Source organism: Festucalex cinctus, chromosome 9 (assembly GCF_051991245.1).
Source record: "Festucalex cinctus isolate MCC-2025b chromosome 9, RoL_Fcin_1.0, whole genome shotgun sequence".
In the NCBI taxonomy this organism is placed as follows: Eukaryota; Metazoa; Chordata; class Actinopteri; order Syngnathiformes; family Syngnathidae; genus Festucalex; species Festucalex cinctus.
Genome location: NC_135419.1, coordinates 14,707,182 through 14,733,307, shown reverse-complemented (window position 1 = coordinate 14,733,307; position 26,126 = coordinate 14,707,182). Strand labels below are relative to the sequence as shown.

Below are 26,126 nucleotides of genomic sequence, written 5' to 3'. Positions count from 1 at the left end.
TATGGCAACCAACCACTTACATAATTACATTATTACACTTGAAGTGCTGCAACAATGTTCATTAAATGTTCATTAAGAGGAATAAAAGGACTTCAGCCTGGTTGTTTCAGCATCAAAGACAATCGTCAGTTATAATTACAAATGACAATCTGTCCAAAGTTCTTTGTGTTTAAACAGGTTCTTAGAGGCCTCTGTAAGAAAGGGGGAAGATTTTAGTTTTGAATTAGATTCACATTGTTTCATTCAGAATAATACAGTAAGCATTGTCAACATATTTCATGTTAAAAAAAAGAAAAGAAAAATAATTTCAGTTTTACTGGCTTACTACCCCAACAAATTATAGTACTGGAACTAGTGATACAGTAAAATACTGTCATAAAAAAATACAATAATTAAACGTACAATATAAATTGACAGTATTACGCTGGAAATTATAACTTCAACAACATACTGTACAAAATTACAATATTTTACAGAAGAGGTGTCAGTAAAATGCTGTGATTTTTACAGTAACAAGTTTTATATTTGCAAGATGTTTCCCACCAGCTTGGCGTGGAAGTTTAGGGGCTCCTTGATATTTCTATCACATGCCTCATTATGCTATTATGCATTATGCATGTATAGTCGAAGGATTACGGTTGGAAGGCTGCTTCATCACTTCTGAACAAGAGTTTAAATTTTAGAAAACATTTGTATAATAAAGCACCATAAATAACCATAACAGGACCATAAGACTTTATTATAAAATACATTCATTTAGATAAAAGTATACATACTGTGTAAATACAAATAATTGCATGGCATTAAAATATGATTCACATGTATTTTGGTGCATAAACGTATACAGGTAGTTGATAGTCTTTTCCCATTTCTATACATTCCAATAAATCACATTTGAATGATACAAAAAACTGTGAGTCTCCTCATGTGCCCTTTGCAGCTGCAGGGTGTAGCGCCTCCAAAAAAAAATCAAAAAAAAAAAAATCACCCAAGCCACTACTTGAGATGACAATGCTGATTAAGTCTATCCCCTCTAAGATCTTGCTGTATTTTTTAGTATTTTCTGTTTTATATCTCATGTCGTCCAGCGACATTGCTGTGCTGGTACACTGAAAATGACGGACCGGAAATAGGCTAGGCCTTGCCAATGTCAGTGGCCCCCAACCACTAGTCAATGGAAATGGTACCTTGCCTTTTAATCAGCCGCATTAGTTTCCAAAGGGCAATGGCTGGGCGATCACATGATGGAGAATCATGATAGCACGGTGAGCAGCTGTGAGCATATTTACACGTCGGGAATGTGCATGGCGGCAACCAATCAGTCTACTTTCCTTTGCAAGTTGAAGAAGTAAACAGAAAGTAATTGAAGTAAACAATGACCAAATGTGCAGCTGATAGGCAGCCAAAAGTTGACGTTATCTTCCGGAAATGAAGCAATTTAAACGAGTTCCTCACCAATTGTGTCGTGGTTTGTCCAAAAGCGGCATGGACTAAATGAAGCCACTGTGCAAGGTTATACAAACAAACAAAACAATCCTGATGAATCTTTTGAAAAAGTACCATCCAAGTGATGATGTGGAAAGTAATGAAAATGTGAGCAGGTAGCATTAGCAGCCGATACTAATTAGCCGCAGCAATCAATCCAATTTTGATCATACACATTTACAAGCAGCAATGATGTTAGCACCGTTGGTAGGCTCATAAGTTAAAAAAGTAAGTTTATATTTTAAGGCATATTAATTATTCCGTTATTTTATGTGCATCAATATTTGTACTGTTGAGCAAAACGTTATTTTGTCCGTACTAAATCCTTTTTTTTTCCCCCTTTAGATAAAAAAATTACTTCATATCATTGCCGTCGGGCTGAAACCTCGAAAGTCACAATTTGTTAAATTAATCATGTAGTTTAAATAGTTGAACAAACATGCTGTTTTGGGGGTCTTGTAAAAAGTGACCATTTTGTAGGTGCAAGGTTTCGTCCCAACGTCAGTGATACATGTTAAAGTAACACGAAGGAACCTTCAGTTTTTCGTTGATTATGGCGGCACCATATGGACAAAAGCGGCAGTGCTTTGCCTGAATGAATCCCATGAGGACCAGCACATCGTGTCGTCTTTCAGATCTCACCAGCGAGTGAAAGCCGGTCCGACGTTATCTGGGTAGCCTCTGGTTTTTCTTTTTTGTCTGTCAGACAAAACTTTTTGTTTCTGTGGTTGTTTTGCAGCTTCTGCCATGACAGCAGGAATCACATGTAGACATCCAAATCAACTTCTGTTTTTGTAATGAATGAGGACAGAGGGAAGTGATGTATGCCATAAAGCAGTCAGCACATTTGTAGTTTTCTGTGGCACGGTTCCTGCCACCCTCCTCAAAGTTGCTTAGTGCCAGTGAAAGCGATACAGACTCCTTCAGGCTATGACAAATGTACCTTTCAACTAGTTGTAATTTGATGCTTAGAGTTATGAAAATATTTTATGGTTGAAAAGCTCCTTAGTGTTGCTTTAAAATGTTGAAGTACTCTCTAAAAATGGCAAGTTGTGATAATGATCAAGATTATTATTTTTTTAAATAATTTTTAAAGTTTTAAAAAACAAACAAACTTGATTGTATGTGAAAAAAAATACTTGTTTGGAATAAGACTAGGGTAAAATTGTGAATGGTACTGGACTGCAGATGGAAGACTCAGTCGACAGTTACCTCATAAAGAAGAAAGTTGCGATACGCAACAACGAAAATGTTTTCAGTCATCTTCCTCATCACTGTGAGGGGGGTGCGCGTGCCGCCGTCGTCACTACAGTGAAATCACGATGTGAAACTGCCATCTGTAGTTCCTAGAAACACTGCTAGGTCAAGGCATCGTACAGGCGTGTGGCAGCCGCAGCAGGCTGTGAAGTGTAGGGTCCCTGTGCTCCAAGTGAAAGATCATCCTCCTTGAAGCTTCGGGTCCTTTCGGACGTATCGTATCGATTAGTGCGCGTGCTCTGTCTGCTTGAGTGCTGTTCTTCTCCATTATTGCATTTTTCTCCTCGTTATTTAAGTGTACACCCAAAAGGTTATCCAACAACTGTTTAGTAACTTCCGGACTGACACGCGCTGCAAAGTCTGATCTCACTCTGAGAAGCTCAGCATCTGGAAGAATAATAAATAAAAAAAGGAAAAAGAACTGATTAGGTTTTCTTAAAATCTTTCTTGTGTCCATAGTTGCCTTGACATTAAACAATACTTTCATTTGAAAGATAATTGCAAAAAATAAATAAAAACAAAGTCACCGTATGTCGTCACTTCAGGGATTGAGAATCGAACAACTGAGTAGTCATCTGGGGGGATATGCATAGAAATTTTAATTAATTACTCAATTAATTCATTCATTATTTAAAAGGGTCTGCACGCACAGTGTCGAATCACACAGCTCCAAACTGGTCCAGCTGCATTTTCAAGTTTGAGAGTGAATTCATCCCCTGGTTGTCTGATGAACACCTCAAAGTAATTCGGATCCCGACTTTCATATGTGAGCCTAAAATCCTGTGAAAGAAATACACAAAAAATTCAATTAAAAAATACAACAATCATTGAAGTTGAGTGTAATTGTCAGCATTTTTTAAAAACCATTTTAGACCCTGGTGCAAATTATTTAACTTTAATTTACCCGGGAAGAACAGATTCTCATTTACAGTGACAACCTGGCAGTTGCATAATTTACATAGATTACATCACAGCACTTTGTTAAGTAAAGGTTTTAAACAATGTCATTTGTGGCAGAAAATTGAAAGGGCCAACAAAGCAGGGCATACAGTTTAGTGTGATGAGTGGTGAAGAAGCACTGGTGACATGTCAGTGTGGTTTTGGGTGTCTAGCTTATGAAGGACACTTTTCGAAGCCCACCTTTTTGTACAATTAATTGAATTAATACTGATATATATTTAAAAATAAATAAATAAAAAGAAGTAGTGGAGCCGTACGTGTGGGCATATTGCTGCACAGTCAACCTCACTTTTGAGTTTGAATTGGTCATCCATTTGCAAAGTCCCATGGGGATAAGGCTTGTCAATACTTTCATAGCCTTTCTTTTCCGCTTTCTTATGTATTTCCTGTGATGGAGAAACACACGACAGTCACAAAGACGCCACATCTTTAAGTTGGACTGCAGCAGTCACAGTTGCGCCATCAAAACAGTTAATTACCTCTTCAAGAGCAGAGTCGCTCGGGATCAGATAAACGTGCAGCGTCAGGAACGTTTTCTTGGTCCTATATATCAACACTTTGCACTTCAGAAGCACAGGAAAGCCAAGTCTGCGCCAAAAGCGGAGAAGTACTCCTCGTGCAGAGAAATCCGGGTGTGGTAGTTTGACATGGGTTGGTGTGACCTCGGACACTTTTTCCACAGAAACTCCATCAGGGTCTGAATGCAGAACTGCAAACTTCTCCAAAATTGTAGGATTAACCGCTGCACAAGAGAGAACGGACCATTGTTAATTTGCACTCTATGCGACGACGTCTTTTTAGTCATCCTCACTTGTGCAGATCCAGTGTGGCAGATAGACCTCATCAAACTGCCCTTCAGTAACTTTGATGTCCAGCAGGGGACCTGCAGGCATGTACTGCAGGGCCTCAATTCTATCCTCGTACTCGCACCATTGGCCGAAGCGGTACTTGAAGCTCAAAGGAAATTCCTTACAAGTCCAGCGCAGGCCTGAGACACTGCACTCATATTTACCTGGTACACAGATGAAGCTGGTGGGACACAAGGTTGGTTAAAAAAATAATAAGAAGAAAATCAAATATAAACATATTTATATATATTAAAAAAAAAAAACATTTTACAGTTACAGAACAAAAATTAACGATAATCTTAGTGTCAATTCCATACATTGTCGTTAATGTCTCATCCTGTGGTGGTATGTTTTGGATCATGAGCTGTACTGTCGTTTTACATTCAGAAGCAATTAACTCTATTGAAATAATGGATGCAACACCATAAATTAGATTAATTCCCTTCAGAGCAATGGTTCTCAATTGCGGTCCTCGAGTACCCCTATCCAGCCTCCCGTCTCCCACAGGCAACACAGGTGTTTCCAACGATCGGCTAATCAGCAAACTCGGCTTAAAGCCTGATAACGATCCTCAACTGTGTTGGCATGGAAAACAGGCTGGATAGGGGTACTCGAGCACCGGGGCCGAGAACCAGTTATTCAGGGTACAGTTGAGAGTACTGGAAATGTGTTTCACCTGTACCAGGTACAACCATCATTATCATAGCTCACAAATGGCACACGGTTAGTCCATTCATCCTTGGCAACGGTTGCAGTTTCAGTCAACCACTTCGCCTGATTAAAGGAATAAATTAAAAAGTTACGTGTGATTTACTGTAGATTAGACCTCATTTTTTACATAATGTGATAAAATAAAAAATAAAAATAAAATAAAAATCATTGTTCATTTTGTGAAAGAATTCAAATAGAGGACAAGCAACATTTAGTACATGTACTTACTGTGACCATTTCAAAATGTGTATATGGTGGCTCAGTTCCCCTAAAAGTGGTCAAGAATAAAAATCAAAAAATAAGTTGTAAATTGAAGTAAACAGAAAGTAGTCTTTTGATTGTAGTCCACAAAGTAGCATCCCAAACTCTTTTCACTGGTATCGAGACTTACATTTTCATTAATATTGCGTTTCGTATTTGTGGCTCCCGTTCCTCCAGAACACTGTAGAAGATCCGTTTTTCTTCCACAGATTTCAGATTATCAATGACTTTGGACATCTTTTCCTTGGGGTTGTGGATGGCTTTGATTTCATCACTGACAGCAACTCCCCTCACATTGAGATCATTTATGATAATGTCAACATCACCAACCAAGTCCATCAGCATGCCTTTATATTCATCAACTAGGTAGTGCCCTGTGGTAAGAAGCAGAGAAGATTTACTCATCACAGTTGTTGTTTTTTTTTGTCTTTTTTTTTTTAAATAAACATTTTGTCTTGTTTTTGTTTTTCATTTAATAGCTCCAGTGTTTCCTGGGTGCCTTTCCTCACATGCTTTCTCTATGCCCTGCCATTTTTATGTATTTATTTATTTATTTATTTATTGTATTATGGATGCTTTAATTGTTTAGAACCTTGAGTTTCATTTTAATGTATGAAAGATGCTATATAAATACATTGATTGAAGTACTATTTAAAATTATTTCTTGATTCAACAAATTTGATGATCATCAGGCCAGGCCTGGGTACGGCCAATGAAATTGAACTCAACGTCCACAAAACGGGGTTTAATCACAGTTAACGCATGACTTGACAAGGAGAGGTTAGGATGTGTTGGAGTTGTAATAAATTGAAAAAACGGTATTTTGTATTTACTTGGGTTGTCTTTGTGACAAGTGGCATATACAGTATGGTAAGTGTGATGTGAGATGCAAAGAGAACCCGGAAGGGGTCAAATCAATGTTTGCATTACAATATATAACCTTGTAAATATTGAACGTATTATATTATGACATTGCAGTACAAAAAACAAAGGTGCGTCAGGTTGGTCAAATCTAGGCAGGTTGGTTAAACAAGGTCGTCAAGGAACGCTACAACTCACCGTACAGTCGAGGCTCGATATGCCTCAAGCAATACATCATCTTTTTGATTGCTTCTGGACCTTTCTGGCAGACTAAATGATTCATATGGAAGACCATACTTCTGATGTCGGGATTCGAAGAGATTATCATACGTTTTTCTCCAAGATTCAAGACATGGTCCACTTCAAGACTATCCATCAACCTAAATAAAACTCTCTGTGACATGAAATTAGACTCTGGAAACACTGGAACACGTGGAAGCGTTAGACACTGAAGGTCAAATGATTCAAAATCAACTGAAAAACAATGCAAACAGAACAAGTCATGTCAGATACGTTAATTAAACTCACCATTTCCGTTTTCCCAACACACAAACAGGATGCACTGCTAATAATAAATGTATTTTCTTGGTCTATAGACCCTTTCGTGGCCTCGCGGGGTTCACTGGAGGCAAAAACAACTTGCCGCTGGAGGCAACGAAAGTGCAGCTAGAAGTAAACGTTGGTTGTCTGTAGAAAATGTCTTGTTGTGTTTTTGGCTGCCAGAACCGTAAAAGCACCAACAAAAACTTGAAATTCTATCGCATCCCAGCCTCTGCCAGTCAGAATAATCGCAGACGGCTGTGGTTAAACGCGATTAGGCGAAAGGACTGGACTGAGGCTATCATCAACAATGCTCGTGTTTGCAGCGCACACTTCATATCAGGTAAGATTTAACTATCAGCTTCAGCCTGGACAATGATATGGGCTAGACTTAGTTGTGATTGAAAATACTTCAGTTAGTCATTATTTGTCAGATTCTTTTTACATGCACTGACTTACAAAAAGTCCGTGTTTACATGCAACATGTGCGAATGCTAACCGCTAGCTAACCAAACGTTAGCTGTATGTTTCAGTTTTGTCGAGGCGAAAGCCCCCACAATGGTTCCGATAACTTTTTGTTAAATCTTTGTAGGAGATGCCCATGCCTCGTATATCCTCGTCTTCTGTCCCTGTCGTTGACTTGGCAGCACTTGCCGCACGACAGGAGTTCTCGCTCAAATTGTTAAATTCTAAATTTTGAACATATCCATTCAAGACGTAGTTGTAGGCATCTATTAATTTATAGGCCTACAGTTTATCTTTAGTATAAACACCCGGTTTTTCTATAAGGTAGATGTAAATGTCCGGCCATTGCACGGTGGGTAGTCCAGTTAAATCGTCTATACAGTGCGTGAGTGCGTAGGGGTCAATAAATATCGTCCCATCAGTCAGAGTTAACTTTTTAAAGTAACATTTACGGTCGTGGGGAGTCAGTTTACTCACATATTCATTTAAATGGCCGTTTTCTGCGTCCATCCAACGTGAACTTTCCGTGAAAATATGCTGACTGGTGTTACAACCAAGCGCCACTGAGGTATTTTTGACTCCAGCTAAGCCCCGCCCTTTAAATTGTGTCACCTTGTTTACAAACTTGTAGGGGTCTATATTGACCAAGCATAGTCATTTAAAGGCAGTCTCAACTCACTGATGACTTTATAAAAAAGTAGGTTCTCTCACATGTTGTCTCAGTCCGCGCGCTTTGGCCACTCTTTATGTTTGGATACCCCTCGCTCGTGGCTAGCATGGACTGGTATTTAGCTGAAGCACTCACTGCACAGACAGGGACCAAGAGTTGCATCAGGGTTAAAGCTCTGTCATGCCTTCCAAAACACTGTAAAGCCGTGCGGAACTAAACCCAATTTAGGAGGACAGTCGGTAAACTTAAACCAAATTGGCAAAATTCCAAATGTGTGTTTTTTTTGTTTTGTTTTTGTAGCGCTAACGTCACATTTAAAAGGTTCTGATGCATTTGCGTTGGGTTTTTTGCGATCACGTTGCTTGGTGCTAAGAAAAAAAAAATACAAAAAACAAAACGACAAACAACGTCTGATTATCAGAGTGGAATCCAGTTTTAACCTCTTCTAAGTGGGTCATCCTTTCAAGTGGGGTGTTGCACACGGCACCTGGGAGTGGGAAAGCCTCACCAAACAACCAGGGGAGCTTGACAAACAATATCAATAAAAATAATTGTGATTTTAAAAAAAATCCATCCATCCATCCATTTTCTTGACCGCTTATTCCTCACAAGGGTCGCGGGGGTTGCTGGCGCCTATCTCAGCTGGCTCTGGGCAGTAGGCAGGGGACACCCTGGACTGGTTGCCAGCCAATCGCAGGGCACACATAGACGAACAACCATCCATACTCAGAAGCACACCTAGGGACAATTCGGAGCACCCAATTAACCTGCCATGCATGTCTTTGGAATGTAGGAGGAGACCGGAGTACCCGGAGAAGACCCACGCGGGCACGGGGAGAACATGCAAACTCCACCCAGGAAGGCCGGAGCCTGGACTCAAATCGGAGTTCTGATTATAAAAAAAATGTTTTACATAAATAAAGTACATATTAATAAATATAACAACTTGTTCAAAAAAATTGTACTGTACTTTTTCAATTGTGATACACCGGTTATAAGTTGTCCTCAGATTGTAAACAGCTACAATGTGTACTAATGATAATTAATTTATGGAAAGTATCAGTACTCTTTATACAAAATCACAGACCTCAATGTTGACATTGATGCTTGTCATAGTGAGAAATGAATTGACTCAAAGTGTGTAGTAGGAGGTTTTCTCTATAATCATGTCGAATACGACCTCATTTAAACGGTGTCTCAGCTAAAGTCATTGAGAACATGGAACAAGACTTACAGCTGCTGGTGCCGCTGGTGTCAGCTTCTAAAAGACAAGCAGTTACAAACTTTATTTGCAGATGTTATTTTAATACTTGAGTTCATAATGCAAAAAGCCAAAAGGAAAGTGTGTAATGTGTGCTTTTCTGACTGACATCCATTTGAAATGGGAGATTGTTAATTTCTTTATAAGTGAGCACATTTAGAAATTAAGTAGGGGATCAAATAATTACTTCTACCCTATATAGTAAATACTCCCCGCGACCCTTGTGAGGAATAAGCGGTCAAGAAAATGGATGGATGGATGGATGGATGTCATGGAAAAGTTCATTCATTTCCATAATTCCACTCAAAAAGTCAAACTTTCATAGATTATAGATTCAGGGCCCATAATTCAAGTGATTTCAAGTATTTGTTTATTTGTAAATAATTTACATTTTAATCATAACCCACGAAAAACAGGATTCCAAAAAAATTTAATAACGTGACAAAATTCCCATGTGTACTTCCCAAAGTTCCCAGTGGCCCTCATTTTGGTCTTGATAATACTGTATGACAAGATTAAAATGAGGGTCACCAGACCCACAAAAAAAAGAGCTGACAATAAGCGTCAAGGAAACCTGGACTTCCAGGACCACCAGGCAATGTCATGGTGCATCGACTAGATGATTAAGGCAAAGGGATTCCCAAACAACTACTGAAGACTGACATCCGATCCATCCAACCTCCCCCATGTAACACACTGAAAAGTATACATGGGAAAATAACAGTATTCTAATTTATTGAAATCCTGTTTTTGTGTGTTTTTTTGTTTTTTTTTTGTGTGCTGGAAGCCCAAATTATGTAAAAATAAACAAATACTTGAAATCCCTTTAATGATGGACTGTCAAGCTAAAATCTATGAATTTTTTTGAAAAGGGTATGGGAATATTGTGTTACACACAAGATGCACTACAAATAATCGATTTATTCTTTTGTTGACAGTATATTGTCTAAGCATGGTTAGTAACGGGCAGTTTCAACTCACCACGGCCTGTGAAAGGATTAATGTCCCTTTCACGTAGGAAAACCCACATCATATGGCTTGCTCTTTGACCTTTGTTAATGACCAGGTCAATCAGAGACTCTGCTTTTTTTATCCTGTCACAGGGGTTCAAGAATATCTTTCTTTCCTCGGCAGTCAAGACATCAGCCTCATAGAGATCTTCCAAAAGCTGATATAAAACTGAGAAGCACACCCGAGATATAAACTCAGGCTTCAACTCTATCAACTCTGCTTGTCCAGCGTCAACTGAAAAACAATGCAAACAGAAAAAGTCTTGGTGTCAGATATCTCAGACAGGAATAACATTTGGCCACTCCAAAGTGCTCATTAAATCAAATAAAAACACTAGTGTTGTTCCGATACCGATACTGGTATCGGCAGAGGCGCCAATACCGCATTAATACATTGGTATCGGTGACTACTCACAAGTAACATGCCGATACCATTAATTTCAATGCTAATATAGGATTTTGGATGCAGCATCTTGTGTCTTGCTCATGCACGGCATTCACTGATATGTGACATGCTCACTGCATGCCGATCTAAGATATCCTATTGGCCCTTGAATGCTCTGAACCAATGGCAGGACAGCTTTTTCATGTTGAGGAAAAAAAAACCTTGGGTATCGGTATTGGCCGTACTGCAAAGCTGGGTATCGGAATCGGTATCAGGGGCCAAAAAATGGTATCGGAACAACACTAAAAAACACATACTGTTACTGTATTGTTTGAACAAATTTGTTAGAATTTCAAAAAGAAAACGTTGGGAAGGCTTCAAATTGCATATATCAGGTGTGTCCAAAGTACTGGTCGGGCAGGGGAGCATGTAAATGTAAACATTGTGGTTATTTTGGTCTCTATTGGCTAAGCATGGACGCTAAAGGGCAATTTCAACTCACCGGAGAATTTCAAAAAAGTTGGATCTCTTTCACTGAGGAAAAACAACATCTTCCTGCTTGCTTCTGGACCTTTTTCAAGGACACAATCAATTAGAGACTCTGCGTTTTGTCTCCTCATAGATGGGTCGAGGAATATTAATCTTTCACTGTCGTTCAAGACATTGGCCTGATCAAGCTTTTCCAACAGCTGATATAAATGTGAGAAGGACAGCTGAGATATAAACACATGCCTGAAGGCTATAGGGAACTTTATGTCACCTGGGGAAAAAAACACAAAGCAAAGAGAACAGGTCAATACAAAATAGTGAAGATGACGTTATATAGCAACGTAACAAGCAGCCGCCATGTTTGTTGGATTTTCCTCTCTCAAAAAAAATAAAAAATAAAAAATGGAATGAGCACTAAAAAGGCTAACAGACAAGTTTAAGATAAAAAAAAAACAATTGATTACTAAAAGTACAGGAATTATTCTACTACCGACACTGCTTATCTCAGAAATAATTTTACATTTGCGAATTTTAAATTGAGATTTAACTCGGGGAACCCCTTGAAATTGTGGCCCGTACGAGAGTATTGGTTAATATTTTAACTGAAACTTGAGTTATCAGAGAAAATGAAAGCAGCACAAACATATCTTAAGAAATACTCAAGTTATACTGTTTCACGCTCATATTAAGTTTTTTTGGACAAATATCCTCCTCGGTCAGGATCCCAAGGTCTCATTCTGAAAATTTAAGGCCAAATCCAATTAAGGTTTGCGTGGCTTTAGCACGACGCTAACCCTTAAAAATGCAGCAAAAACATAGCGTCTCATTCACAAACCACATGTAGATCTGGTCAAATGTGTCACTATTCACTTAAACTCAACTAGTGTCACTGAGAAAGCAGAACAAGACTTACTGGTGCCCTCAGAGATGCGAGAGCCTCCGGTGTCGTATCTGCGCCTGGTGCCTCGGTTGCGGCGTCTGCCCCTGGTGCCTCTGGTGCCAGCTTTCAAAAACATGCAGTCACAAATTTACAGACTTTTTTTTGAATAACGGGTTCATAAAGGTTTACCTTTATGATCCAAGTCAAACACTGAAGAGTGGGAATTATTCTTAGAGCTTGAATAGTGGTGAATATTTTCACAAACGGAATGTGCCACAACTGAAGGTATTTCTGGTGTTTATTGGCTGAGCATGGTCACGGAAGGGGAGTTTCGACTCACCGAAGACTTGAAAAAGATCAGGGTCTCTTTCTTTTAGGTAAAACAACATCTCCCGGCTTGCTTTTGGACCTTTGCAAAGGACACGATCAATTAGAGACTGTGCTTTTCGCCTCGTTTCAGTAGATGCGTTCAAAAATGCCAATCTTTCGTCGTCACTCAAGACATGAGCCTCATAAAGAGCTTCCAACAGCTGATAAAAAAGTGAGAAAGACATCGGAGCTATGATCTCAGACTCTCTCAACTTATCCAGCTCCATTTGTCCAGAGATGTCTGGAAAACAATGCAAACAGAAAAAGTCAGGTCAGATATCTCAGACAGGTTATTCCCAAGTGTTCCTTTTACGTTTTCTTTATCCAAAAACACAGAAAATATATGGAACTTGTTGACAAATGGATTTCAAATTGTTGTTGACTCAAAATGTGTAGTCGGAGAAGCTCAACTCCATTTTCCACAATCATGTCATTATGGCTCATGTAAATGGTAGCGTCGTTAAAGTCATTGAAAAAAGAAAAAACAGAACAAGACTTACCTATACCGATGTTGCTGCTGCCACCGGTACGCATATCTAAAAACAGAGTTACAAATTAAGAGATGTTCTTTTAATACTGGGTACAAGCTTTCTATCTTCTTATTGTTCACTGTTTGCTCTGGCACAATAAAAATGTTTTTATCGTCTTCACAATATCTATCGTCATATCACCCAACATATTATGGTCTATATTAGCTAAGCGTGATCTCTAACCCCGGGTTTTCACCGGTTGCGGTTGCGGTGCGGTTGCGGTGCGGTCCGGCGACGCAAGCAATTAGATTCCATTCATTCGAATGGTGCAGTTTACACCGCTTGCGGGTGCGTTGCGTGTCGACTGCGGAAGGCCTGCGGCGTGCCGCAAGCCTTCCGCAAGGATAGACCTATTTTCTATTTTTGCCGGACGCCGCAGCGGTCGGCCTCCGGCAAATGGCAAGCTAGCACAAAACACATCGAGCGGGACAGGAAGACCGAGGCAGTTTCAAAATAAATTTCCGGTTACCTTTCAGAATAAAACACTCGCCAGCTCCTATTTCGCAAGTTTTTCAGCAAAACGTGACGTGGGCGTCGCCGGGCCATGTGCTCATTCACGGTTTAGACACCAGCGAACATGGACGAGGAGAGGTTTATATTGGAGGTGGAAAACCACAAAATAATATATGACACGGCACATCCTTTTTATAAGGACTGTAATGTATTGTGAGTTTGATGTTCGCGATTGCTTGTTGTGCCCGTCTCGCTTGCCGTACTGAGCGGCAGCCGGACGGGGAAGACAGAAATAAAGAGTGGACCCGCACTGACCCGACTCTCGTTATTAATATACTTTACAAGGACAACCAAAAAAAGGATGCTGCATGGAATCTCATAGCAGAAGAGCACAGACATTCTGTATGTTTGTCGTTGTGAAATGCCACATGATCGCGCGTGCGCGGTCCCGCGAGACACGTTGGGAAGTGGGCGGCGACGGAGCTGCCGGACCGCAGCTGTGCGGAGCCGGTGTGGATTGACAAAAAAATTGACCCGTCCGGAGCACGCAGTCAAGACGCACCGCACCGCAACCGCACCGCAACCGCAACCGGTGAAAACCCGGGGTAAAGGGCAGTTTCAACTCACCGAGAACTTCGATAAAACTAGGATAACTTTTATGTAGGATGATTGACAGACTCCTGAGTTCATCTATACTTTTGTCGAGGACCACATCAATCAGAAACGCTGCTTCTCGTCTGAGGTCATACGGGTTCAAGAATATCCGTCTTTCCCTGGCACTCAAGACATCAGCCTTATCAAGATATTCCAACAGCTGATATAAAACTAATGGAGACACCCGTGATATAAACACAGACTTCAACTGTTGAAGCTCCCTTTGTCCAGAGTCATCTGAAAAACAAGGCAACAGAAAAAGTCCGGTCAGATAGCTCAGACAGGGAGACCGTAGGTTGACCCCCAAATGTTCATTATTTAAATAAAAACATCACTTTATTGGAATTAATTTGTCAGAATTTCAGGTTGGAAAGTGTTGGGAAGTTTCATACAGTACGAAACATCATGACAGGTAACATGAAATTTATTTATTCATTCTGTCTAGTTCGTGACACTTTTTCATAGTTTGGGTGGGGCCAACTTAAAAATAAAATCTTTCCATATTACATCCATCCATCCATTTTCTTGACCACTTATTCCTCACAAGAGTCGCGGGGGTGCTGGAGCCTATCTCAGTTGGCTTTGGGCAGTAAGCAGGATACACCCTTGACTGGTTGCCAGCCAATCCAGGGCACACAGAGACGAACAACCACTCACACTCACAAGCACACCTTGGGACAATTCGGAGCGCCCAATTAACCTGCCATTCATGTCTTTGGAATGTGGGAGGAGACCGGAGTACCCGGAGAAGACCCACGCAGGCACAGGGAGAACATGCAAACTCCACCCAGGAAGGCCGGAGCCTGGACTCGAACCAGAGTCCTCAGAACTGAGAGGCAGATGTGCTAACCAGTACCACTCAACCACCGTGCCGCCCTCCAAATTACATAAGGTTTCAAAATAAGGCTGCCACGCCCCTTTTGAATGAAAGGATTCAAATTTGGCGGGTCGTAGCTACCAAATCCCTGCTCTGATTGAGCTAAAATTTGAGATTGAGTGTTGTGCGATCACTATCAAACAAGTATGCCACATTTCATGAAAATCTAAATCTGCTTGCTTAAAATTGTCAGAATTTTTTGGCAGTGATTTGGCATGGAACGACCCTGGAATGTTATTGATGTGAACCCAGAAAACTTTACGAGCATGTCAAAATTGACAAAACTGTCCAGAGCACAGAGAAGAAAAAGTAGAAGGAAGAAAAAAGAGGAAGGAAAACGGGAGGGTGATGTCAAGTTATTACTCATTTTAGTTTGGCAAATGTCTCAGCAGCACCGATAGTCTTGACAGCCGGAAACGGCGCTGATGTGTGAAACCCTTAAGTCGGAAGTCCATCTACTCCATTGTTTGTTTGTTTTGTGTTTGTTTGTTTTTATTTTTTAATTGAATAAACAATAATACAAAACAGTACAACAGACAGGGGAGAAATACACAGGAAAAGAAACTAACGCAAAAGTATATTATAAAGCTCATATAAATATAAAGTTTGACTTGCTTTCTTGTTTGTGGAGTGTCCAATCGACTTAATATATTGACTTCATTTTCTTTCAAACATGAAAAAATTAGGTTACTGATTAACGTATCGACGTTTTGGTAAATGACATTTAGCAAATATTAGAACAAGATTGGCATCTACCCCATTGTGCATGGGCCTGGGGAGGAATCTCGAGATAACAAGCGGACTCACACGTTGCACTCCCTAGTGGCGCAATCGAAAGTGAAAGCAAACTTTATTACCACGCCCACTTTCCTGTTGTAGTTTCTGCCTTGTGTATAAAAAAATTAATGAAAAATCGTAGTTACCGGTACTTTGTTCCTCCGCCAAGTAACCAATCTCCTCGAGCGAAGCATCGATAACGTTGTAACTTTCCTCTTTGCCCAGCGAGGAAGTCAAGACAGTGAGCAGCTCCTCTGCCGTGCTGTATTTCCCCTCCTTCAACGACCCTCGGCTCACCAGTTGCTTACACAACTTTTGGAAGTCGTCGCTTGTCAATTCTGACAGCGTTTGCTTTACCTTAGCTACATTTGAAGTCATCGTTTCTCACGAAAGTCGTCAAATTGAGTCGTTTGCTCGGGAACTCTGAAGTGAAGACCCTCAAAAAAGAAAAAAACAACTTTTTTTGCAGGGGAGGAGGAGGTAGCGGGTTTGGAATGGTTCACTACGACAAGCCCATATGGACAAAACATTGTTGATGCATTAACAGCGCAGATACGAAATATAACAGCGACTCTTGATGCACATTGTTAAACGTTAAAATTATGGAGAAAAGCCTTGGAAATTGATTACTATGGGCTTTCATCATATTTTTCTTTTTTTTTTCTTCTTTTTTTTATTACCTTGTTCGCTTATTTAGCATTACGGTGGTACGATTTTTCAAAATTTCTGCTGGGGGGACTACAAAGTACGCACACTTCCGAGTTCCAGATATGTGACAAAATACCATTTTAAATTTGGACAAAAATAGGCCTTCTTGCCGGCCCAAGACTATCGAAAATTAGTATATTTTACATTTATTTGAATGCATTATTAAAATGGGGCAAAAAAAAAAAAGATTCCCACCAAAGGAGAATACTTAAATAAATAAATAAATAAAATACGCTGATAAACCGCTAATGGGGTGTATGCCACGGAAGAAGCGGGACGTGATTTTGCACAACAGTTTATTTCCGGTCCGGGTTTTATTTTTTATTTTTTATTTTATTTTTTTTTGCGAACGCGCACCCGAGGGGCACAAAGTCGGAAGCACAAGTATTTTTGACGCAGCCCACAGGGCGCAAACCGAACCGGAAACAAACTGATGTGCAAATAACAGTCCCGCCTCTTCCGTGGCATATACCCCATAACACACGCCGGGAGTTTCCTCAATCCCAGAATGAACACAAAAACACAATCCTTGCCCGATCAAACAAAAAAATAAATAAATATTGAAACAACCCCCCCCCCCCCCCCCCCCCGAAAAAAGGGAAACAATTTTTAAACTTATTTATTTATTTATTTATTTATACATTAATATGTGTGCAGGCCACATTCCCATTCCTGTTGTAGAATGTTCGTGGTGTCTTGATTAAAAAAGTATGAGTAAAAATAAATAAATAAAATGTATTGAAAAAAATCAGACGGTGACATTAAAGTACATTACTAGCTCCCTTAAAATATATTATTCTTGCTTATCTCTAATATAATTGGAGTGCCTTTAATTCAACAACATAGCTCTGAAATGACATGAATTCTCTGTATTTATCAGTTGTATGTCTCAATTTGCCTCAGGTAATTCTGTGTCACATTTTGGTAGTAACAAAATGCTGAACAAGACAGGCACTGTAGTAGTGATGTACGCATTAGTGAAGAATGCAGCTTTCCTGGAGGAGCTTGTTTATGTTTCTCCTGGCTGATGTGTGACTGACATGCTGAAGTCTGCACGAGGCCGTGTTGGTACTTGGCAGCGCTTCAACGAGAAACGAGCATATCTGTGGAAGGCCACTCCTGTTTTGATTCGTCTTGCGGGACGCCTTCCTTGCACCTTTTCTTTCACCATAATGTCTTTCACTGGGAAATACGAGCTGGAGAGTCAGGAAAACTATGAAGAATTCCTCGAAGCAATTGGTATTGGATTTCTTCTTCCATCAATCTACAAATATCCGCAATATCACGTGTGTTAAATGTCCGAATTTGGATTTTTCTGCCAAAGGACTTCTCAGTGCCAAGACTGACAGCAAAGTCCAGACAGAAGTTGTTCAGGAAGGGAATAACTTCACTTGGACTCAAACTATCCCCAACTGGACTTGGTCTAATAAGTTCACCGCCGGTCAGGAAAGTGAACTGAAGACAATGACGGGCTCCAAATTCAAGGTGAGTTCAGATCTGTTGTGGGAGGTGGCTTTGGCGAGGTGTAAAAGGAGTTTGGATTTGGAACTTTAATCACAATAACGTGTAATAAGGTTGTATTTGGTTTATTGCTTCTTGCAGGCCCTCGTCAAGATGGAAGGTGGGAAGCTTTCAGTACAATTCCCGCAGTACCTCTTCACAGCTGAGGTGGTGAATGATAAGTTGGTTGTGGTGAGTATCATTCATAATCACATGACTTGAGGCACTGACAATGGGGCATATAGTGCAAAATGGACTTCATTTGGGGGATATTTGCCAATTTCTGAAAATTTGGCTGTGAGCTTCACTGATACTACTACTTGATTTTGCTTATTTAAGGTATCCGAAAGGATCGTGTAGATGACTTGAGGTGAATTAAAGATATCTTCAACTAGATGCAAAACAATGCGATCTGCTATTTGCCTACCGTGCGCCTGTAAAGCCCTTTTCGACGCTTTTGACTCGAGATAAATACATTTGACTTGAGTCTCTTCATATGCTTGTGTTCTAGAACTGCATCACACCGGGAGAGAAGGGCGTGACTCTCACAAGAGTGAGTAAGAGGATGAGCAAGACACAACACGCTTGAAAAGAACTGAGGCTGCTGTACACAGACGGATCAGAACTTTGTTGTCGACTGAGGCAACACAAATACTGTACACAAAAACCTAGATTGACTTCAAATGTAGTTTCACAGTTCAGCGTAACTGACACAAAACTGTTATAGCAGCATTTGTGTTGTAGTCAATAAAAAATATCACTTCACTCATTTGGATTCAATGATTTTTTTTTTTCATGGAGTCACTGAAAGTGCTAACTTTGTTAGCTTTTTTTTTATGGACTCATGTAACGGTGTTCATGTCGCTGTTGGAGTGATTTGCACTTGTCATGGCTCAACAGCGCCCCCGCCTTGCATGCGGCAAATCTACTTCCGGGTAGATAGTGCGCATTTGCCGGCTGGCGCTGGCACAAAGACTGAGCAGTGAGCACGTCGTGCCTCGATCCAGCATGACACAGTTGACATCAATGGGAATCCTGAGTCCACTGGTTACGTTTACAAGTGAGTGTCAAACTTTTATTTTAATTAGTCAAGCCACACAGCACGGATGAATTGTAGCAATACACAGTATGCTGTTAACAGACCCAAGCAGTCACACATACACAACAACAACTAAGGAGCATAAAATTATTTATCACTAAAGCAGTTGCAGTACAATGTGAGTTGAATTCTCTTTTTTTTTTTTTTATTGCCAAGTTTGTTCATGTTGATGACTGTCACTAAGTTCTAATTAAAAAAAAAACAGCACTTTACACATCCTTTTTGGATTGATATTCTGCTTAGTTTTTCACTGAACCCATATGTTGTTTCTGTATATCATCAACATAACTCAACCTTATTTCTAAATCACTTTAAAACAGCCATTGCTGCATACAAAGTGCTGTGCATGGAATAGAAATTAGTCTTTTAGTAGACACAAGTGAAATAAAATAACACAAAATAAAATTAATTAGAGTAAATATAAGTAGATAAGTATACACGCAAATAAAATACTAAAAAAAATAAAAAAATCTGTATAAGTATAGAAATAAAATAACACAAAATACAGAAGGCACTATAAAAAAAGTAAAATGATGTGAAGTCTCATGCTGAGTCAAAGATCAAAGAATAGAGATGTCTGGCAAAAATGAAAGGATATTTTGTCCATGTCGTACAGCCCTAATCCAACACGCAAATGAAGGCAACTGCTCGCCAATTCCAGATAGAAGGGGCTGGGTCACAGAGTCATTCATTCGGACATCGTTGTTTACAGAAGTGACGAGTGGATTTGTTTCAACTGAAATTTTGAGTTGATGAACTACACATTTTTTTTTCAGTTTGTCTTTTAGATTTCAGAACGAACTGCCGCTTTTAAGTGACAGAAAATATTTCTGAACACTTTTGCAGTTGTCACAATGCCGCTGTTCAACCTGATGAACATTAGATTTAGGTTGATAAAGTGTGCCCCCCCCAAAAAAAAGGTAATGCCCCCCCTACTATTTCTTTCTGGTGACGGGTCTGTATATATACACATACATACATATATGAAGAAATGCTGGATTTGGTTGGTAAGTTTAATCATTTGATTGATTGATTGATTGATTGATTGATTGATTGATTGATTGATTATAATAGGCTACATTGCGTCCTTTGCCAGCCTAGCTTCTGATTTTCAAAAATTATCTGATCTGAAAAACAAGGTGATGTACCCACTGAAGAAGCAGATGAGCATCTGTGTGTGTGTGTGTTAAATTGATTACAAATGGGGAAAAACATTCAATAAATAAAAAAGACTAAGGAAAAAAAAAAAAAAAAAAATTTCATATTACTCTGTGACTCTCTTGCTAATCATCTTGTTGGAAATCTCACCCGGAATGGAATTAATCTGCAATTTTCCCCCGATGAAATAAGAGACTTTCTTTTTGGTAGGTTCCATGTTTTTATAGCAATAGAACAGAATATTCTGTGGAGCTTGCAAAATTAGTCAAAATCCAGTAAAACAGCCGGGAATGAAGGGGGTCCTACAATGTGTGACAATTGGAAAATACACAACTCAATAAAGATGCAGACACAAAGCTTGTTAAATGATTAATTTTTGTAATCATGAATTGCAATAAGATTTTTCAAAAGTATTTAGATTACTCTGTTTCTCTCTTGCTAATCGGAACAGAATTAATCTGGAATAAGGAACAGACATGTTTTTTTTTTTCTCGGGGTCTACTTATTTGTACAAAATGTCCTTTCATGAATTTAATTTAAAAACTCCTTTTTTGTGGGCACTATTTAACAAAACGTGTTTGCAATCAATGGCCCACATTTGTGAGTGCATTTTGTAGTATAGTATCCCATAGAAAATCTTAATTCTGAAAGGAAACTAAAGGTGTTGAACTGTACATTCTACATACATACACAAAATGTGCCATTCCTTAATTATAGGAAATTTTATATCCAACACACCTTCACACGTTCACAAACGCACACGTGGACACAGAAATATGTTGAATGCTTGTTTATTAGGTTGAAATGCATCTTGCAATATCTTTTTTTTTCATATTACTCTGTGACTCTCTGGCTAATCATCTTGTTGGTAATCCCACCCGGAATGGAATTAACCTGCAATAGAGAACAGAAAATATGTTGGTGTCTTCAGCGAATACTTCACGAGCGTAAACGTGCGCATGCTCACCTCAGTGAGTGTATCACCAGATATCTCAGCAGTGTAAACATATTTGGGGAACTCGATCTTGATTTTGCCTCCGTCCATTTTGACGGTGGTCTTGCAATGAAAGAGGACAAGTTAGGTGTCGAATGGAAATGAAATTATGGTTGAGCAAATTTTACCTCGAATGTTGTGCCATCCAGATCTTCAATTTCTGCCCTCTTGTTGAGCAAGAATGTGTTGCTCACATTTTCATTCCCCCAATACTTGGTAATCCTGATGAAATCCTTCTGATAGAACTCTGTCACGATGTCTTCATTTTGCAACTCCACCTGAGACACCCCTGCACAGAAAATGACATCAATCAGTCACTTTTTTTTTTCTCCTAAATCAGCATTCAGATGTTTCTTACCAATAGCGTCCAGGAACTCCTTGTAGTTCTGCCGACTCTGCAGCACAAATTTGCCGTTGAAAGTCATGATGAAGACGAGCGCACTGCTGACTGTTGTCCACAAGCTTTACCGCAACCGTTTTTATACGCCACCGTCATGTGTTCTGTTAGCTTCATGCAAAACATTGGGCGGGTCCAAACTGCCTCACACAAATCCATGAAAATCATCCAATCGTCTGCAGGCAGTTTTTCAAGTTTCCAAAGCAAATTCTGCATTTTGAAAAGTCGTTTGCATTCTGGACGTAATCGTGGTGTTCGCTCCACACTTGAAGTTTCACAGTTTCAACGTGTTTTTCGGTGTTAGAATGAAATGTTTGTCTACAGTGCGGTGTGAGATGGGAGAACTCACCAACGTTGATTTCCTCAAGTAGACATGTTTGAGTTGCTCAATATATACTGTAACAAAATACTATTTGTTGTAAAAACGGCTCCATTTACTCATTTATATGAAATAGTAATTTCACAGTATGATTTCATGGTAAACGGCACTTCATTTATGTAGCACTTTTCCACCTTACAGGGCCCTGACTACCAATTCATCTACTGATGATGCAACATCAGGAGCATTTGTGGGTTCGGTATCTTGCTCAAGGATAATTCAACATGGTCACATTGGCCTGGGATCGAACCCACAACCTCTGGGTTGGGAGAAGAACACCATACAACTGAGCCACACCGCCCTCACGGTATATCATTGATCATTTTCCGTGTTTAAGTTCGACAATGTGTACATAATTGATTTACACATGGTATTCGGTACTGCATTCCTTGAAAAGAGATTGTGCCACCAGAGTTGTTGTCTTCATTTTCTTGGATATAAAATATGGATTTTATAAACAAACATAGTAAAGATCCATAAGAATTGCCATTCACTTCATGTATACTATTATTGGGATAAAAAATGATGTATAGTCTATATAGATGTTAATTTTTGCCCAAGTCAGACAAACTTTGTCAGTGGTGGGAGACGACAAAGCACAAACACTTCATTGCTGCATGTTTTCAGGTTTTTGCACTTTACTTGAGTATGACTTTTTCTGGCAACATTTTTAGTTTTACCCCCTACATTTGAAAACAGACACCTGGACCTTCTACTGCTTTGTTTGTTTAAAAAAAAAAAAAAAAAAAAAAAGGGGGTGGGGGCGTTGCTTTTTTGACAGGATAAATACAAATGTATAATACATACATACATATATATATATAAAGAAATGCTGGATTTGGTTGGTAAGTTTAATCATTTGATTGATTGATTGATTGATTGATTGATTGTAATAGCCTACATTGCGTCCTTTGCCAGCCTAGCTTCTGATTTTCAATAATTATCTGATCTGAAAAACAAGGTGACGTACCCACTGAAGAAGCAGATGAGCATCGGAGTGTGTGTGTGTTTAATTGATTACAAAAGGGGAAAACATTCAATAAATACAAAAAGACTGTTCGGGGGGAAAAAAAAGCCTATTATCTGAACTAATTTCAGAACGACTTACCATATTTTCCGCATTATAAGGCGCACCTTCAATGAATGACATATTTTAAAACCTTTTTCATATATAAGGCGCTACAGTAGAGGCTGGGGTTACGTTATGCATCCATTAGATGGTGCTGCGCTAAAGGGAACGTCAACAAAACAGTCAGATAGGTCAGTCAAACTTTATTAATAGATTACAAACCAGCTTTCCGACAACTCCATTCACTCCCAAAATGAATAAACAGCTGTTTTATAATTTTCTCTGAGGTAAAGTATTAGTATTAGCTAGCGATCCAAGATGGCGGGATCTTCTGCGCACGCGCGTCACCGATCGGGCAGGGTCACCGATAACGTCTTGACAGCGAGACCTGTTGCGGCTCAATGTTGATCCATATATAAGGCGCATGGTCAGCTTTTGAAAAAATTGAAGGCTCTTAAGTGCGCCTTATAGTGCGGAAAATACGGTATTTAAAATGCATTTGCTCTGCCTCGATGAAATGTATGTTTGCAGTCGGACCGAATTCCCACTCAAATAACTGAATATCTTATTCTTTTCATAAATACGGAAAACACGTTTAAAATATGCCCTGCAATTGGCTGGCAACCAGTCCAGGGTGTCCCCCGCCTACTGCCCAGAGCCAGCTGAGATAGGCTCCAGCACCCCCCGCGACCCTTGTGAGGAACAAGCGGTTCAGAAAATGGATGGATGGATTTTTAAAAAATATAAGAAGATGAATAAATATCAAATGCATAGTTGTAAAACAGTATCAACATTTTTCATGAACACAAAACATGCCACATCAAACGACAGCAAAAATAATACAAATACTGAAAAAGTAAATGTCAATGTCAACCAAAGCAAGCGTGTTATTACCTTCGTAAAGTCAGAATATTTTTGATTCAATACATTGCAGTAGCAATTTAAAACCACTAAGGGGCGCTCTCTCTCTTCCGTGAGTCACAACGGGACCTTCACGTCTCTAATTGGAGTTGACGTAAGCCGTCAGTCAGTTCCTGACTGTAGAGTGCTCACTCAGCATATTTGAGTAAACCTCTTCGAAAAATGGAAAGCTTTTTATCTCAATAACCAAAACAATTTCCAAAATTTTGACAAAATATTTTCTGTAGAATATGCACTTAACTCACAACAGTTCACACAACGCACACGTGGACACAGAAAAATGCTTGTTTTATTAGGTTTAAATGCATCTTACAATAAATTTTGTTCATATTACTCTGTGACTCTCTTGCTAATCATCTTGTTGGAAATCTCACCCGGAATGGAATTAATCTGCAATTTTCCCCCGATGAAATAAGAGACTTTCTTTTTGGTAGGTTCCATGTTTTTATAGCAATAGAACAGAATATTCTGTGGAGCTTGCAAAATTAGTCAAATTCCAGTAAAACAGCCGGGAATGAAGGGGGTCCTACAATGTGTGACAATTGGAAAATACACAAACCAATAAAGATGCAGACAAAGCTTGTTAAATGATTATTTTTTGTAATCATGAATTGCAATAAGATTTTTCAAAAGTATTTTGATTACTCTGTTTCTCTCTTGCTAATCGGAACAGAATTAATCTGGAATAAGGAACAGACATGTTTTTTTTTTTTTCTCGGGGTCTACTTATTTGTGCAAAATGTACTTTCATAAATTTAATTAAAAAACTACTTTTTTTGTGGGCACTATTTAACAAATCTCATTTGCAATCAATGGCCCACATTTGTGAGTGCATTTTGTAGTATAGTATCCCATAGAAAATCTTAATTCTGAAAGGAAACTAAAGGTGTTGAACTGTACATTCTACATACATACACAAAATGTGCCATTCCTTAATTACAGGAAATTTTATATCCAACACACCTTCACACGTTCACAAACGCACACGTGGACACAGAAATATGTTGAATGCTTGTTTATTAGGTTGAAATGCATCTTGCAATATCTTTTTTTTTCATATTACTCTGTGACTCTCTTGCTAATCATCTTGTTGGTAATCCCACCCGGAATGGAATTAATCTGCAATAGAGAACAGAAAATATGTTGGTGTCTTCAGCGAATACTTCACGAGCGTAAACGTGCGCATGCTCACCTCAGTGAGTGTATCACCAGATATCTCAGCAGTGTAAACATATTTGGGGAACTCGATCTTGATTTTGCCTCCGTCCATTTTGACGGTGGTCTTGCAATGAAAGAGGACAAGTTAGGTGTCGAATGGAAATGAAATTATGGTTGAGCAAATTTTACCTCGAATGTTGTGCCATCCAGATCTTCAATTTCTGCCCTCTTGTTGAGCAAGAATGTGTTGCTCACATTTTCATTCCCCCAATACTTGGTAATCCTGATGAAATCCTTCTGATAGAACTCTGTCACGATGTCTTCATTTTGCAACTCCACCTGAGACACCCCTGCACAGAAAATGACATCAATCAGTCACTTTTTTTTTTCTCCTAAATCAGCATTCAGATGTTTCTTACCAATAGCGTCCAGGAACTCCTTGTAGTTCTGCCGACTCTGCAGCACAAATTTGCCGTTGAAAGTCATGATGAAGACGAGCGCACTGCTGACTGTTGTCCACAAGCTTTACCGCAACCGTTTTTATACGCCACCGTCATGTTTTTTCCATTTCCTTCATGCAAAAAACTAGGTTGGTCCTAACTGCCTCACACAAATACATGAAAATCATCCAAGTACAGTCACGTTCATCACTTGTGTTTCAGGCAGTTTTAGTCATGCTTCATTAGGCAAATCAATCACAAGATGGCTTCTTCACCCTCGCAATGTTACATCAGAAAATTACTTCCAGCAAGTTCCGTGCCACAAACGTGGAAACCGTCGGCATTCAACGCGGCTTGATGAACAAAAGTCATGGATTAAAGATCAAATGTTACTTACCATGAGTCGACGGACGTGTCAAGCCTAAACATTTCTAATCTGTACCCACAGTTTACTAAACCATACCCACGGTTTAGCACTTCTGTGGCGTTATGTAATATGCACACAACGTTCGAGTGGTTGCTTGACAGCAGTTTTGTTTTTTGTTTTTAAACAAATAAAG

At 39.4% G+C, this 26,126-nt stretch overlaps 4 protein-coding genes and 1 long non-coding RNA gene across 6 annotated transcripts in view; 2 read left to right on the top strand and 3 right to left on the bottom strand.

Moving 5' to 3' along the window:
• The window catches only part of LOC144025349 (uncharacterized), a 64,253-nt gene that overhangs the window by 30,691 nt on the left and 7,436 nt on the right, over positions 1-26,126 (top strand). Inside the window, exon 3 of the long non-coding RNA XR_013284839.1 lies at positions 22,120-22,285. This is a non-coding gene — a long non-coding RNA (uncharacterized LOC144025349). The remainder of the gene's footprint in view (positions 1-22,119; positions 22,286-26,126) is intronic.
• Positions 721-16,233, bottom strand: LOC144025795 (NACHT, LRR and PYD domains-containing protein 1b allele 3-like). 2 transcript variants are annotated; one of them, XM_077532135.1, is made up of 11 exons: positions 15,890-16,233; positions 14,063-14,326; positions 12,953-12,988; positions 12,424-12,693; positions 12,117-12,206; positions 11,217-11,474; positions 10,301-10,564; positions 9,293-9,319; positions 6,582-8,192; positions 5,653-5,896; positions 4,592-5,529 (listed from the first exon to the last, which is right to left on the bottom strand). In XM_077532135.1, the coding sequence occupies exons 1-9, from the start codon at positions 16,119-16,121 to the stop codon at positions 8,059-8,061; spliced, it is 1,575 nt and encodes a 524-aa protein (XP_077388261.1). In that variant the 5' UTR covers positions 16,122-16,233; the 3' UTR covers positions 4,592-5,529; positions 5,653-5,896; positions 6,582-8,058. The 2 variants fall into 2 exon arrangements, with proteins under 2 accessions (XP_077388260.1, XP_077388261.1); XM_077532134.1 differs by lacking the exons at positions 9,293-9,319; positions 10,301-10,564; positions 11,217-11,474; ... (3 more) ...; positions 14,063-14,326; positions 15,890-16,233 and adding exons at positions 721-3,129; positions 3,270-3,317; positions 3,393-3,522; positions 3,960-4,088; positions 4,182-4,444 and having other exon boundaries at positions 4,514-4,731; positions 5,227-5,324; positions 5,490-5,529; positions 6,582-8,050.
• LOC144025348 (gastrotropin-like) lies at positions 17,542-18,716 on the top strand. Its single transcript, XM_077531229.1, has 4 exons — positions 17,542-17,690; positions 17,776-17,936; positions 18,054-18,143; positions 18,463-18,716. The coding sequence occupies exons 1-4, from the start codon at positions 17,624-17,626 to the stop codon at positions 18,538-18,540; spliced, it is 396 nt and encodes a 131-aa protein (XP_077387355.1). The 5' UTR covers positions 17,542-17,623; the 3' UTR covers positions 18,541-18,716.
• On the bottom strand, positions 20,984-21,665 carry LOC144026301 (gastrotropin-like). The gene is made up of 4 exons (XM_077532892.1): positions 21,561-21,665; positions 21,331-21,491; positions 21,176-21,265; positions 20,984-21,102 (listed from the first exon to the last, which is right to left on the bottom strand). The coding sequence occupies exons 1-4, from the start codon at positions 21,625-21,627 to the stop codon at positions 21,043-21,045; spliced, it is 378 nt and encodes a 125-aa protein (XP_077389018.1). The 5' UTR covers positions 21,628-21,665; the 3' UTR covers positions 20,984-21,042.
• LOC144026135 (gastrotropin-like) lies at positions 24,969-26,069 on the bottom strand. The gene is made up of 4 exons (XM_077532696.1): positions 25,546-26,069; positions 25,316-25,476; positions 25,161-25,250; positions 24,969-25,087 (listed from the first exon to the last, which is right to left on the bottom strand). The coding sequence occupies exons 1-4, from the start codon at positions 25,610-25,612 to the stop codon at positions 25,028-25,030; spliced, it is 378 nt and encodes a 125-aa protein (XP_077388822.1). The 5' UTR covers positions 25,613-26,069; the 3' UTR covers positions 24,969-25,027.